At 37.0% G+C, this 16,780-nt stretch overlaps 1 protein-coding gene across 1 annotated transcript in view; it reads right to left on the bottom strand.

The window, feature by feature from the left end:
* The window catches only part of Dip-lambda (Dpr-interacting protein lambda), a 78,252-nt gene that overhangs the window by 18,776 nt on the left and 42,696 nt on the right, over positions 1-16,780 (bottom strand). Inside the window, exon 2 of the mRNA XM_076378950.1 lies at positions 10,347-10,449. Within this exon, the coding sequence (XP_076235065.1) occupies positions 10,347-10,401 (55 nt within the window). The 5' untranslated portion in view covers positions 10,402-10,449. The remainder of the gene's footprint in view (positions 1-10,346; positions 10,450-16,780) is intronic.

Genomic DNA, 16,780 nt, shown 5'->3' with positions numbered 1-16,780 from the left:
ACGAACGCTCTGGCTCGTGACGTGCACAGCGTTAGACATGTCGTCATAACTAACCAATACTTTATTAACACTTTCGCCAAAGGATACCCAGAGGTATCAAACTCTTGGCATTTGTTCAAGTCGTGGTAAATGAGTACCAATACTGGCTACTTTGACCATTTACCAATATAGAGAAAACGATGGTAGTTCCTTTTGGAGATAACATGGATTTATTTAGAGGAAGTCGTTAACTATGCATGGGAAATATTAATTATTCAAGAACTGATTAATCTAAGGATTAGTTCCTGGAATGTTTGGTCTTTAATATTGCAACAGGTAGAACAGTACATTGGAATTGGAATATCTAGTTTGGTGAATCCTTTTACTTTTGCAATAACTAGAAGTGAATATTTTTTAACGTGGAGTTTTTAGTATATTACAGGTATTAAACTTGAAGTGATAATTTTTTAATATTTCTTTTCTATTACCTATTTGTCACGATACATTTTGTATATTTATTCCAGTAGTATACTGACAAAATATAGTAGTCGAATATCTTTTAGAATAAATGAAATTCAATATCGAGATTTAACCCTTCGACATTCACGGACAAGATACATATCTCGCAAAGTGATTTTTTCCCATTCGATTCTTTGAACAAGCTATCTCGCAGCTCAAAGTCCTTCATTTGATACTTTGAATGAGATATCTCACCTGTCTTTTCAGTCCACCATGTAACAAAACTATACACGAGATATTTTCTATTTTGAAAAAATTTTTAAAATTTTAATTCTATGCGAATTATTTTAAAATATGGTATTTTGTCGGTATAAATACTAATTTATTTACATATTACGCAATACTTTTTTGAATACAGGTTTTGTTGTGATAGATATTTTCACAGAGAAACGAGGAGGTCTCAAAGGAAGTGGTAATTTTTTACTTCCTCATAGATCCTTCTAGATTTGCGTCTGGAATCCTATGATAAAAGAGATCATCGTTCTCCCGCCTTATACAGGGGATTTGAAGAATTCTATTGATATTTCCACCCCAAGAAATGCCAATCGGTCTGCCATCATGTTGAATCATAAATTTATTATCTACTTCAATAACTATTTGCACGATTGACCGCCTGAATTTTGCCATTTCTTAGAGTACCTGCAGCTGTTCATTACTTCTATCTCGCTAATTTTGCAATTAAAAGAAACCAAAAATCATAAAATTACAATTTCAACTTCTTTCCTCTGCATTTCATATTTTAATTCATGCTAGAATTTGATATACTTTATGCGTAATAGAATATAACTGAAACGTAATTAAAATACTGAATTTTTAAAAAGCGTAAAGTTTCTCATTATCTAGTACTCATGTACAACGTGAAATTTCTCATTAAAATTGTAATATAAGTAATGAGAAAGAATGCCATAAAGCAGAAGGAAATTTAGCAACAAGAATGTGTTTCCTCCAATTGTATCAGTTGGTGGAAAGACGCAAACGACAAATTATGCAAATGTTGAAATTTCTAATTTCAAAATACTGTCCAGCATTCATATTACCAGTCAACTCCACACACTGCAACACCCGCTAACAATTATATTCCTACGAATCTCGCACAGAGGGGGATGAATTTTTTTCGCGTCTCTCCTTATACAGACGCGGTATCGCGTGTTCGCACAAAGGAAGAGGATTCTCTTTAGCAGAGGAGGGAGAGGTACTCTTCGGGATACTTATCGGATCAGAGCACACGCCTATTGATTTTAGCTTATACAGAGAAACCTACATACCAATAGATAGAGGTTAGAGTCGAGATGCGAGTCAGTCTCGTAATGCCAGTTTTTCTTCCCGTAAATCCTGCCAATCTGCGTCACTGCAGATGGGATCATGAAGAAGAATTAGGACGCCAAAGTAATGCTACCGAATGCTCCCCTACATTGATCGTATTATTTTTAATATGACTATTAAGTTGCTGTGTAAGTTTCGTCTGCTAGAGCGTATCTTCTATAAACTTGATTTTTGAAAATAACTTATCTTAAACTATGTACTTTCTATCATTATTTATGATAGCTATCGCTGCTGCAGGATAGCACGCAGGCATTCGCTCAGGTTTAGGAAACCGCTCCATTTGTCACGATTGGACGTTTCGCGCCTCTGCCTTGATCCTCAGTTCTTCGAAAATATCCTGAGGGGAGAATACTAAGGTTTCTTGGGAGAGGAGATTTTGAAAGACTTGAAGAATTGGGAAAGCTGTGAATATTTCAAACTCGATAGAAATCATCTTGGACTTAATATCGGACTTTCTAGACTTTTTAGTTCGCAGATTTTGTGTTGCTTTGTTAAATATGTAGGCTTGTGTTCGAAAATAGTGCTGTTTATTTAATATCTGACTTTATAATGTTTATAACGAGATAGTCTTATTTTCCAGATCTTGATGGTCTTTTATGTTAGTTTGATATATTTTATAAACTCTCAAATAATAATGTCCACCCATCTCAAATAAACATTATTATTATTATTATATTATTACATCAGATTGTTGCAGGAAGATCAGTGTTGAAATACAAAGAAGCCATGTAAAATTGTGTAATTATTGAGACTAGTACGTAAAATGTGTCTGACTTGAGAATTCATTCTACTTCGGGAGTGTAGTAGACGCCAGGTCAGGCGCAACGGTGCTAGTAGAACAAGTCAATAATATAAGCCCAATCTGTTCTAATCCATTATTCAGGACATTGACTTTAATAACATATCTCCAGGTCATTGAAAACGTTAACGTGTACCCTATTTTTAATGCTTACACACCTTAAATTGTATTAATCTATTTCTGCGAAGTATTTTTATTACTTTAATAAAATTTACTTTAAAATTATCAATAGTTTTCCTTAAAATGGATCAAGAACTGGATTTATTTTGAAATCAACACCAATTTTCTTTAAAATAGATTAAGACTCCATGAATAGTCTGTACTGCCTATATAATCTAGATATTCCAAATAGTTAAAAATTAAGTTTCATTGCTAGACTACAGATTCTAATATAATTTCATATTTTCATAAACGCAGGCAAAAATAAAATGCAACTAAACTAAAAATTCATTTCGTCTTCCAAATACCATAATTTGCACTTTACTTTTTATAATTTGTATATATTTTAGTATTAAATATATGAATTCTGTAATTTTTTACGCGTCTAAAATTTCTATAAAAATCTATTCATTACTATTCCAACACATTTCATATGTTCTCCTTTATCTGCAATGCTTCTATGCACAGTGCACAGTTACTAGTTATTCACCTCTCTGATAATCGACAACATATCAACCAATACATAATCCTGTTTCTCAGATTCAGTCCTCTAATCATCAGAAACAATTCTAAACTCAGTTGCTGCAAATTGTGGACTGCCAGTCCACACGAACGCAAAGTTAAAATGGTTTTGCTTCCTTCAAACCAACTACCGCCGCATCGAAATCCTTCGACAGAAAAAATGAAGATCGAGGTTTCTCTATTGCACGCGCGAAGTTACTTAAAAATTTCTGTTCATTTTTTTCTCCTCAGCAATATTGGATACACTCACAATCTTGACCACGGTTAAGCGTCTGTCCCTGCGCGGAAACCGCGGTCATGAAACAGTGAAGGAGGAAAACTTTACTGAACGAGAAAAATAAAATAAAGCAGAGGTCGGTTGTGCTCCTAGCGTACCGTAGGGATTGTCTCGTTAGCATAATCTGCCGACTAAGAGAGCCTGCAACACGGATGTTCTTCCTACTCCTCCTTTTCCCTTTGCCTGCTCTTTGTATATTTCTTCGTTGCCTGTGTACTCTATCAGACAGTCGCTATGGTATCTCCTTGATGTGTCTTCGATGCTAAAAAGAGTCCTGTCTCTCCCGATACCGCTTGTCGAACGGATAGTTTGCTTTCTTTAATGGCTTCACTACCACAACAAAACTTTCTTCTTTTAGTGGCCTGGCGCATCGACCAATTTGTCGGCGAACCTAATTCTGCAAAGTTTTAGATGTTTCGGAGATAATCGTGGCAACGTGGGTAATGAACGTGAACTATGAGCCTGTGTTAAAAGCTGATGCTATGCTAAATTTAATTCTGATGTTGATTAGTTATTTTAAGGTTCGAAAATTGAAAAAATTTAATTAAAGTTAATGGCTACAATTTATTGAAGTTTTTCTATGAGTGATTATATAAGCTTTAAAATTGTATAGTCCTTTCTTCTGAGAATCTTTCAATTTTCGTAAGACTTTTTTGGTATAATATATCATTTGTAAAAAATATTATTTGAAGTAATTTGTTTAATTCTGCAATTTCGACTTTGTCACGCTCAATTTATATTAATTCTAAACGTTGAAATACAATACACAATTGCGGCCCATTCAAGTGTAATGAGGTGTCGTTCAAATGGTCTAAAGCACACAAGCCTTCACGCTTCAATTACGTTTCAGGGCAGTGAATAGTATTTGACGGTATTACGGCTGAACTGTGATCAAACCGTGACTAGATCCTCGATGTAAATCAAGTTTTAGTCTTCCTGTTTGAAGCTGTCATGCTGTTTGACTTCTGTAAAGCTTAACACTAGTTTACGCTTAGTTTCGTAATTAATCTTCATCAGTAACCGATAAGATACATTACTGTTATCCAAAAATATGTCTACTGAAAGTCTGCAGCAAAAGGAACTGTTGTTCCTGGGCGACAGATTTTAGGATTCTACTCTGACCCTTCAAGAACTCATTTTCAAGATCTAAACCTCCACGAATACGTAGAAAAACGAAAATCGATATCTTCGAAGTCTTAAACCATAAAACCCTTGTGATGGTTGAAGGTAAAGAGAGGTGCTAGAGAAAGAGAAGAAAAACAGAGGAGAACAGAAAAAAGGAGTGTGTGTCATCTTGGGTCTGCTAGTAAATCTGTCACTAAAGCTACCTATTGTACTTAGCAGTCTTGTCTTGCCTGCCATTAGAGTGTAATCAAATTAAATCAGAAAACATATTTGGAAGAACATATGGTTAAGCTAGCACTTTTCTTAAAAGTGTTCCTAAACAAGCTTAAAGGTGGGTCTACACTACATGTTATGTAACAAAGTTATGTAACTTTTTAGAAAACAGAAAAGATACACATGTATAGCATCTCTCTTTTCTATTTAGAATTAATAAAACTTCGTTATATAACATGTAGCGTAGACCCATTTTAAAACTCTTCTAGTGACCAGTGTTGCCATATGAATTCCCTCCTTGGATATAGTAGGACAAATCAGTAAGTGGAGGAAGAAATAATGCATATATATTGTATTGTATAGCTAATGTCACAAGTCTAGGGCATCTATACCAATAGGACATGTTATTTCTTCCCCCATTTTCCAATTTTCCCCACTATATCTAAGAAGGGAATTCGTGTCGCAACCCTGCTACTGACGAAGTGTTGAAACTAACATTGCACCCTCTTGCTGACATATTCCAGACCGATGACCGACCCCTTGCGTCAAGGAATAGCTCTCCTCATTAGTCGTGGGCACATTTGAGTCATTTTTATACGTGGACGTTTTTTTATACTTTTATCCTTAAAGGGCTCTCGTTGGCCGCTGAGAGCAGTCTTCATAAAACACACTGGTCTGAAATGTGTTAAAAAACTAGGAACAAAATGGTCGCAAAGTTTAGCTGCCACATGAGTCTGTGGTTACAGTGAATGCGTTTTTTCACGAACTGACGCTCTGACGAATATGTTTGAACTTGTCTCGTTTATACGATAAATAGTTTGTCAGTTCATCAAAAACCGCAGCCTTAGTCGGGCACGTAAAGCTGAGATTGTTAAAATGATCAACCAACTGTCGCGTCGTGTGAATATTGAAAATGAAATGAAGCTGGCGTTTTCGCGTGTCATCGGGGCAGGCTATCGATGCAGATGGAACGGATCGAAAACGAGCGACATGGCGGCCATGCAGTCACCCACACACGGAATCGTATCTCCGTTTGCGGGCACCTTCGTGGCGCGATATAAAGGATTTTTGCAAACTCAAGGAGCTCGTAAATTTTACGAGAAACGTACAGGCGAACTGGTCGCCGACGGGCTATCAAACCATTTGACTTGCGAGTTTTCGACGCGTAACCCCCTCCCCCACATAGTCTGGTTCCATGGCGAAATGTTTAAGAGATTACATACAGCTGAGTTTTTTTGACAAATTCAGTTTTCTCCGACACATTCTCCATTTTTTTTGAACGTGAAGCATTACTCGAATATACATTGAGTTAATTCTAAAGTGTAGCTATGTAATAGTTATTGATATAAGTAAATCGAAAAATAAATGTAGTAAATCTACTTTAGAGTCAGACTAATTCAAGTCCATTTTTTTCAAAATTAAGTTTTTTACAGGATCTTGTTGCTTTTTCTTCATTTTATTAGAATAGTGGGAATTTAGTGAAGTTACGTTATAAATGAAGGAAATTTAATATTATAAACTACTTCAAATGGATAATTGAATTTAAAATTCGAATTCGATAAAAAGAAGTGGATAATCGCATTTGTTTTTTGACTTTTCTGAAAAATAACAAAAATGGAGTTGGGTTATTCTAGCTCTGAGGTACAGAAATGCATATCACATGATGTAAAAGAAATATTATCACAACATGTGTTTTAAAAGTGATGAGATAAATGATCCAATACATGGACGTTTAAGATGTCACATAACCCAGTGAGTGGATAACATACAGTCACGTGTCCCGACATTTGAATTGCATTCTAGTGAGTAAATATAGTATTATTTTTTATTTCTTGTTAGGTATATTAGAATTTAAGCTTAAAATTAAATAAAATTAGCGTTAGTGTTCAGGTAATGGGACGTGGATGGCTATTGGTCATTTAACTTACAACACAGTAGATAGAAAATACACAATTTTTCAATTTATCAATTTTTCTGAATTTTCTATGAATTTTTTGTGTGGAAATAGAACTTCGATTAACCCAACATCGAATATTCAAAATTTTTGTTATTCGAGCTTGCGTATATTAGATATAATAACAATTTAAGGATATAGTAGAACATCAACTAAGACTTAAACAGTAAAACAACATTAACTTCTTAAAAAAAAAAATAAAACCAGCTCTTAAAAGGATGCTTCAAGTTTAAGTTTCATGGTACTTTGAACAATCTAGGTCCACTGCACCGAAACTTGTGCTAGTCTATAAATTACACATACAATATTGACTGCTTTTTTATTTTCATCAGATTAGCCAACCCAAGTCTATAAAAAGATAAATACTACAATATTTCAGAGTCCTCGTCAGTAACACGACCCATCTAATCACCCCAAATAACGCCACACAATTTAACCCACATTTATCAGTCAGCCCTCTATTATCGTTGCCAAAGCTCCGTAGGTGTTTACATCGTCCCGTGTTTGGCGCTGGCCGCCAATTACTATTTGCAAACGACAAAATACGCCGCCCTCGAAACAGCCGTCGCGAAATGAAATTTGTCAGAGGCCTTAATCGAGTCAGGACCGTCAGCTTCAACGAAATTATCCTCTGTTAAACTTAACGCGTCCAATCTTGCGCAGTTCTCGCGCCTTCTTTATTCTGCCCGTAGGTACCCGTGCCTCGCGTAATTATATTCCGTTAAAAGCGTGCTTGGTAAATCCTTAAATCTGCTTTCTCGCGATCGCGCGGAATAAGTTTTACGATGACGAAGACGCGGCCGACAAAGGCGCCGCGGCGACAGGGCACATTTATCCACGTAGTGGCATAACTAAGTAGCGGTGGCACGGCGTGGCGAATAGCTTTTTAACCGTTCCTATCAGTCTAAAAGAGCCCGAGGTTCTGTTACTTACTGGCAACGGCCATGGCCGCTATTCAGCCCGGGGCCGCGTGCTCAACTAAATCACGACGGATTTAAATGGATTCTACAAACTCCCCTACACCAGGCTACGACGATGTATTGCCCTTGTAGGGTAGTTGCGGCGCCATTCTACCGCAACGCGGATATACTCGCCTAAGAGATCCCCGAACCGTGGGCTTCCTTCTCTCTGCTGGAGTTACTTCCGTCGAATCTTACGAGCACGTCAATAATAAAAGGAAATCTCTGGGTTAATGCCTGCCTTCCTCTTTGCCCTGATCGATTTCCTACTGTTTAATCCGCGTAAGGGTTTCTTGGGAGTTGCACAGTAGAACTTCATTGATATGAACGAAATTTTAGTTCGTGTCTGATTAAAGGAACTCTAGCTGATTGTGAGTTGTTGTTATTTGAAGTAGCGTCGAATGTCAGTTTAGTTATGTGAACGTCTGATAATAAGATTTAGAGTAGTTTCATTTGTTAGGCATTCTATTTTATATTGAAATTGCTTAAATTTTTTTTATTTTTTAATTTTCTTTTAAATTTTGCAGTTTTTCAATTTTTTAGGTATTTGTCGATCGAACCTTCATAAAGTATTGAATTAAGGTGCGAACATATTACTGTTATGTCACGTAAATTCACATTATATATTATAGCAGGTCCATAGTGTCAGCCGAGGTTTTTCCCCTGTTTTATACCTATTTTGCTATAATATGGAATAAATTAGTTATAATATGTAACGTGGTTTCGCGTGACGTGACAGTAATGTGTTCACACCCTTAATTTCATAGAAATATATTGCATCAACTGTCTGAATTCATTTGTGCAGTATTGTAGTTTGTTACGAAATAAAGGAATAATTAATTTGTTATTGTGCTTGCAAATTTTGTTCTAAAATTTAGAATAATTGCTCTAATGATCATTTTCAGAGTAATACATAAGGTTAAAATTTTCGTGGATGTACAACACCTGTTACTTGACAATGGCTTGCGATGTAGGTCTGCCTATAATGTATGTCTGACTATAAACCATCAACTATCACTTGCGCCGTTCCTCTACTCTCGCTTAAGTAGTATATTCTACTACTGTTCTCCCTCAGTAAGTCAGTAGAATGAACAACCATGGTGTACGCTTGCTCATAGTTCCAAGTACAGATACTTTTAACAATAATTATGAAAGAAAATCTTGAAACAATTGTTTAGTAATTTTAAGCGCAACTTTTTATTTCTTTCAATTCTGCTTCAAATGTTTTCTCATAAAATTTTGCTTTTCATGGGAAAGAAATACGCTAAATTAAGAAATCACTGTTTTGTTTATCAGTAAATATTTTTTATAAAACAGCATCAATGTTATAATATTGAAGTCAATGTCTCTATAAAAATTGAATTTATTTCTTATCCAATTTTTACTACTCTCCATTACGACGGATTTAATAGCAAGAAGGTAATATTTATAACACTTAGAACTAAGCAAAATCAAGGAATCAAATAAGACGAATCTACTCATGAACGAATAAAATAGCTATGTAAATACTGCAAACATTGATAAGTTACTAACTCTGATAATAGTAATAATCAATAGCTCAATAACATATAAACTGGTTCTCTAAAAGACGAAACATTCTATTCACTTATTCAAACCTACACTACTGTGCATAAGTATTTGGACACTCTCGCGCTACTGCAGTATATAAAATACACCAAGTAAAATTCTATAATATAGTTTTGCCTTCAAACCTCATCTCAGACGATTACATAAAATATACAAATACTGACGAGTATAATATTTGATAGCACCTAGTATAAATAAAAAAAGTGTAAGTATTTGATGAATTTCCAATAACACGAAAGTGTCCAAATACTTATGCACGATAATGTACACCTAGCTCAGACGAATCTGGCCACACCGATACTCTCTATCTCTTTCTTACACAGGCGTCGTCGAATGAGAGAAACGTAGAAAATGTCGATGCAGTCAGAATCGTTTGAGTTGGTCGTACACCAGCATCGAAAGCTGCAGCAGATGCTATAACCACGAAACAGAAAACGCAATAAATCAAAACGTTCGTCTCATTACTCTTCTGCAACTTCTCTATTTTCCTATCTTACGTGAAATCCTCTTGCTCAGTTAATTACACGAGCGAATTCTTAAACCCAGTCCCCGGTGCGTAACCGCAACGCCGAACGCAATGTTTATACGTTATTAGCAATTTCAGTTGTTAGTCCGCGGCACGAGCAGCGAAATTAAGTTCGAACTTTCTCTGCGCGTGTAGCGCGCGCAGGGTTCCCCGACACTCGGCGCATCTGCGGTTTTCTCATGAAAGTCAGCCCGACGGAAGTTGATGGAATCGCGAACGCGAACTTTCAATTTGCCTCTTCCAGCCGTTCCCACCCGCTTCTTTCCTGCGGCCCCGCGTCATACTCGCACCTCCCCGACTGCGACCGCCTTCCTTACCGAATTACCGAGATCCCTCGATCGCGAGGGAATGATTTCGGGACGGTTCGATCGGCGAGAGATCAAGAGAAAGGGAAACTCACTCACATAGGCAAAGGTGCAGAACCGCGGTGAAGAGAGCTGCGAGTTTCCGTGCTGCCATGAGAATCGACCACTTTTGCGATGACACGTCGTGATATCAGCCGGTGATCTGAAAGCAGAGTAGGAAACATTTCAGGTAACTTCGGGACACGTCTCGATGTTCTTTTCGTGTTTCTGTTAAAGAGGGTGCAGCTGGGTGTTACCTTAAAATTGAAGATAAAAGAGTTTTTATTTGGAGCTGAAATTGGAGCTTGCAATGCATATACAGGGTGTAATATCTGTGGTTGTAAGACAGTTTCAAAAGTCACATTATAAGTCACAGCTTCAAAAAATTCGAGTTAAGGCATTAATTGATTAATTCTATATCTAGGATATGGAATTTATATTTTTAGAAAGAAGAGCTTTTGAAGAATCTTTTTGTATAAAAATAAGGGTCCAAGAAGAGGCAAGTCCATAAGATAGTACTGAAGTTGGACACAGTAAACACTAATATTTTGAAAACAAGAAATGTGACTTAGGTCGGTTTGCCAAACAATCATAGATATAGCCTCGATATTTTAGGGGTTGGTAGGGGATGCAAATTGGAGCGCAAAGTGTTCTATGATATGGTGTCCGATTTGCTTTCATCTTGCAATAATAATGCCCTAAAGTTAACATACCTACATGTTAAGTTAACAATCAGAGGATTGTGTAATTTTACAGATGCAAACAAGTAAGCAAATGCTTTAAACATCCGTGATCTATTTTTTACAAACATCTCGGGTTTTTAGAGTGTTATAAAAATTGCATTGGTAGAGGTACAATAAAATGTATCTAGTCTCTTCTCTATTTCTACCCTTCAATGCATTTGCAAAATTACAGAATCCGCTACTTATTAATTTAGTATATATGTCTGTTTACTTTAGAGCATTATTATTACAAAATAAAAACAAACTGGACCCTATTGTCACAAAACATTTTATGCTCCAATTGGGATCTCCCACCATCCCTTAAAACATCGAAAGCTATATTGATTATGTTGCTATATGTATCTCAAAAATAAACTCGTCAAAAAGTTTAACTTCAAAGAGTTAAAAATTCGTAAAAAATTCTTACATTAAGGTAGAATCACACAGAGCTCAACTACACATTTCCAATAATTTTAATGATCGATTTTCCGCCTTCAGTTTCCAGTTGTACAGGCCACGTAGCAAGCGTGAAACAAGAATTGCAACGAACACGCAAATAAAAGGTCTGGGATGAGGGTTTGTGTAATTAACGACATCCACAGTTACTCCGTCATCAATTAAAGAAGCAGCAATGGCTCGTTACTTTCGACGTTCCAGAAAATCACGATGGGACCGGCCTCGACATCCAATATCGGGCTTTAACGAATGGCCATGTACAGAGAATAAACTGTAAAACGTAATTAACCGATAACGACGCGCGTGAACCACCGCGCCGCGGAGGTACTTTTTTCCCAAGGAGAGGGATGAATGCTTGAAAGTTTTTCAAAGAAGCTTTTCAACCCCTTGAAAGCCGCCTTATTATTCATAGTTTGCTTTTAATTGGTCCATTGTGTTTCCCTCGGTTTTGTAATTAGCCCATTGTGTTCTTAATTCGTTCCTCATCAAGGAGAGCTGTCGCGCAGAAGGATCGATGATCGTTTTGACAGTTTCCTATTCTCTTTGAGCCTTATACCCCGAAGGCTTCCTGGGGGCTGGTAATAAATTTGACCCGAGGATCGATCGATTTTTGAAACTAAATTTTTATGAAAATCATATCCACCAACGCGACGGGAGGTTCCACTGTAACTTCCTCCAGGGTTTAATGGAACTTTACGAGTTTATAGAACGATCAAGCTATGTGTGTTCTTTTTCTCTGACGTACCCTGGTTTCAAGGAACGAACTTATGCTCTCGAGTTTCTGCTCACTCAAAGTGGAAATGATGCGAGAAAAGTTTCCAGATCTAACTTAGCGGACGTGATATATGTAACTAGACTTTCGAAAAGATTCCAAGGTATCGGTCATTACCCTAAGAACTGGCTACCCTTTTCCCTTCCCCTTTTTCTTGATTAATGAATCTGAGGTGAATTAGCGGACGGATGGAACTGTGGAATTAACCTCTTTTTCATCAAAAAACACTTTATCAGGAATATTTAAGGAGAATTGAGATTGTTACCGTTATTATCGTGTGTACGTAAAGGTGTAAGCTTTCAGAGCATTTCCTGGTTTGTCTACCCTGAGAGGGCTTGTTAATTCGAAAGTGATTGATGTGTGGAGTGTTCGATTAGAAGTGGCGGAAAAAGGGATTCAAATGAAACGAAAATACAGAATATCAAAATTGCACTTCAGTCTTAGTTTATTAATTGTTGATTCTTAGATAACTGAAGCATAATAGAAGATACTGCTTAATTATTGTAACTCAAGCAGTGATTCAGTTTTTCGTAAGGTAGGGACTCTTACTTTGTCATGCTAATGTTTAAACCATTGTATAATATTTCTTAATAAGCATGTAATGAAATTATTGAATGTTTTATGAAGCTTCAGGTGTTATCTGATACCTACAATAAATTATGACCCATAAAAGGATTTTTTAATTATAGTTTAGAACAAAATAGTCAAAGGCTGCAACTGGAGAAATTGCCACACCTGGAGCACGCAATTTCGCCATATGGTAGCGGAAAGGGTTGTCAACTCGGTCTAAGAGAATTCTTGTTCAGAATTTACTAGTCAAACTGAAAGAATTGTTTGCCTTAGTAAATTTGCATACAAGACGAGACAAGTCTTATTAAATCGAGAGCTTTGTGTAAGTCATCTTGAATCTTACGTGATTATTTCACGTTTTACAAAAATATTTATCGTTTATCAGGAAATTGTAATTTTTGGTTGAAACGCTGTAAAACGAAGTCCATTCTCTCTAAAAATTTTACACCAGTGTTATTTTTCGATTTTAATAATGAATTAATCAATTTTTCATGTGTGGAGAATTTCAGAGTACTGGCGAAATTGCGGTCATCTACTTTAAATAATAAAACCCCTTTCAGAATTTACTCCTAAATTATCCCCGACCCTCTTTTCTCGAAACGCTTTATATAGATCCATCGTAATAGCAAAGATCCTATTTTCAGCATTGCTAATAAATACCAACATCTAAGAGCTCCTTTAAGGGGGTCTTCTAGGCCAGAGGTCGAGAAACTAGGATTTCTTTGAGAATTTTTTCCAAAGAAACCATGAGACTTCTTAATACGAGGGTTTTGGTCACTTTTTTATTCACGTTTACAGAATAATCAACAATTTTTTCAATACATAATAATAAAAATTGCAAAAGTAATGTAATAATATATTGTATAGGCTGTTTCTGGATGACTGACATGTTTGTGACCGTTCTATTCATCTGAAATGAACGAATAATAAATCAGTTTAATTAGTAAGGATATAGTTATGGTTTGAACTGCAGATATTAAAATCTGATGTTCTTTTCTGTTTTTTCTTTTAAGTTTGATGGACACGAAAACATGTGAAAATCGATACTTCAACTTCAAAGTACTGCCACTTTTTTAAATATCGAGATATTTTCTTCACCGTAGTTCAGACCACAACTGTATCCTTACTAATTAAAATTATTTATTATTCGTTCGATACATATCATTACATAACTTCCGAAATTTTTATTATTGCGTACCAACAAAATACCTGATTATTCTTTAAACATGAATAAAGAAGTGAGCAAAGCCCTCGTATTAAAAAGATTCATGGATTCTTCAGAAGAAATTCTCAAAAAAGTCTCAGTTTTTCGACCTCTCAATTAGAGGGCTCCCTTAAATGACACAGCACGCATCCCTCGAGTGCAGCGAGTCCACTGTCGCCCACAGCCACGCGAGTAGTGCATCGACGTTTAATAGACCGGCAAAGTAACCATCCGTTAGATGAATAGCGAAGGGTGTCATTAGTTGCATCAATGGGTCGCTCCAGCGAAGAAATGCAGCGATCCGATGCATACGGACAGTTAAGAGGCTCGAGAGGAAAGAAAAATGTGGAGGGAAATAAGGGTGTAGAGCAGGAGAAGAAGAAAGCCGCTGTGCGCCAGGGCGAAGGAGAGGAAGGGAAGAAGAAGAGAGGGGGCGGAGGAGGAGACGGAAAGACACGATTGATTTATGGTAAAAAGAGGCCACGAAGCGCGGTAAGTGGGCTATTTTTCAATGAGTCTAGGGGAGCGAATGAATTCCCAGCGGGGAAATGGAATTTTGAGCGGTTTATGCTCGCTTCGACGGCGTATCAAAATCCACGACTGCCCGTCATACGTGCCTCAGTCACCCTCCGGTGATTTCGCGGGTATTCTCGATACTTTCCCAGCGAAAAAGAAGGGTTGCAACGGTTGGGTGGGGTCAGAGGGGGGCGGGGACGGGCGATGGAGCAACGTAAGTTATGGCTTTCGTCTCGGCCCTTCGGCGCAGCTTTCCACTGCCTCTATGAATGTATGCATGAGATACGAACTTTACGCTTTATGCATTGAACGCAATGGCGATAAGGAGTCGATGTGGTAAGCATCGTCGGGGAAACTGTGCCGCCCTAGTGCTCGAATCAGTGTCGAAATTCGTTTCATCGTTTAACACCTTCATTGATGGCTTATGTGTGAATTGGTGTTCACGTGGGTCTTATTGGTGACATGTCTGAGGTGAGTGTTAGTGGGCAGTAAAGATGGCGAGACAATGAAGCAAATATGATGCTACTATATGTATAGAATTTAATACTGTATTTGAAAACACCTGGGGTGGATATTGTTTTGTATTTTAGTATCTGTTAAGGTAATTGTTTGTGTTAATTAAGATCGGTTGAATATGTTTTTTATGGCAGATTTATACGTTTAAAATTGTATGATACAGTGACGATAACTTAACAGAAATTGTTTTGTAATTCAACTTCATATTCAATTTAGAGTGTTTTTATTTTTTCAGTAGCCTCCACTAGAAATTTACACTAGTATTATACCTAATAGTGTAAGGTAATGTTATCTGTAGTGATGTAAAAATAAATGTCATGACTGTCAAAGTATTAAGATCAGTTTTGAAACTGAGTTTCGAAAGTAAAACTTGACGAATAACAATACTTTCTGTACCTTTTGACCTGACCTGGTATATTTTCAACAGAGTAGTATATATACCTGCTTACATTACGCTACTTTTATTTTTCAATTTAAGCGAGCCAGAGGAGAGTGCAATGGGATTTAGAAGATCTACGTTTATGATTTGTGGAGCAGTATATCTTGGATTACGCGTTACATATGTATTTAAAACAAATGTCCCTGAAAATGCTCAAGAATTCAAGATATTATACCTGTACATCTAGTACTCAGGATTCACGAGAATACATAGAATCTAAATAAGGAATAAATGTCAGATTAATTGGAAAATATTGCAGAATTTTCTCGTTGAATATTTTATATTATTTTCTTTTATAAAAATCCAAAACAGTATTACCCTGTATGATAACTGTTCCACATATAGCCACAGGCGTCAAGAAATATTTCATTTGCGTAACAAAATACTCGAATAATATAATATTCGAATATTAAGGAATATTGTATTAACGGGTGATTAAATATACGAGATTCTACAAATAATAAGCAGCAATATCGATTTTAACAAGACACGAAGTGTTATTCTATATTCTAGGTCATCATTAGAACAGTATCACCTCCATACCTGCATACTAAATTAACAATTAAAGTTCCAAAGAACGTTTCCTTATATAAATCCTAATCCCAGATAAAATTGATCCTTATCACCCATCTCACAAGAGGAATCCTCCTCGACGACTAAAAACCTATTACCGAAAAGTCAACAACAGAGTCAAACGAGAAACTCTGGTAATCAGATACGCCCCTTTCCATCGTCCAGCAAACAGGATCGACAGCCGCTTAAAAAGGGAGCTAAGCGGACTGAAAATTGTCTGATTAGGTTTCTCCTACGTGCGCAAGGAGGCACACGAGCCTCTTATTTCGGGTATTATCAAGGACGCGAACTAAGAAAATGCTGGGCACATACGTGCCAGCAGTCCAGACCTCCCCTCGTGGCTATATCAAACTTACGTAAACCGAGCGTGCACACATGCTGCTAGAACAAGAGCAGTAGGGGTGCACACGTTCGAATAACCTGTTCCCTCGAATCGGCTGACTGAATAACTGCGAGCTACCTGTCAGAAGCAGGTATCGACATCGAGCAACAGAAACGAAATACCTACAAGCAGTTAGGCGAAAATATTTGTGTTCTCCTTCGGTTCCATAAAATTTATCAAACGGCCCCCATTCGTCTGATCGCGGCCAGCAGATCGCGCGCAGTTGACTTCGGGGCTAACCGATACACTCACCAGCGTTCACGGTTCGCGGGATCAATCCCACCTAGACTAGTTACTATCTTATGTAACTGACAGACACGATAAATCTCCCCCTGCTGTCCTCT

The sequence above is a fragment of the Calliopsis andreniformis genome, chromosome 5 (assembly GCF_051401765.1).
Source record: "Calliopsis andreniformis isolate RMS-2024a chromosome 5, iyCalAndr_principal, whole genome shotgun sequence".
NCBI classification, from domain to species: domain Eukaryota; kingdom Metazoa; phylum Arthropoda; class Insecta; order Hymenoptera; family Andrenidae; genus Calliopsis; species Calliopsis andreniformis.
Note: the sequence above shows the minus strand (reverse complement) of the source record. Positions and strands in the feature narration are given on the sequence as shown.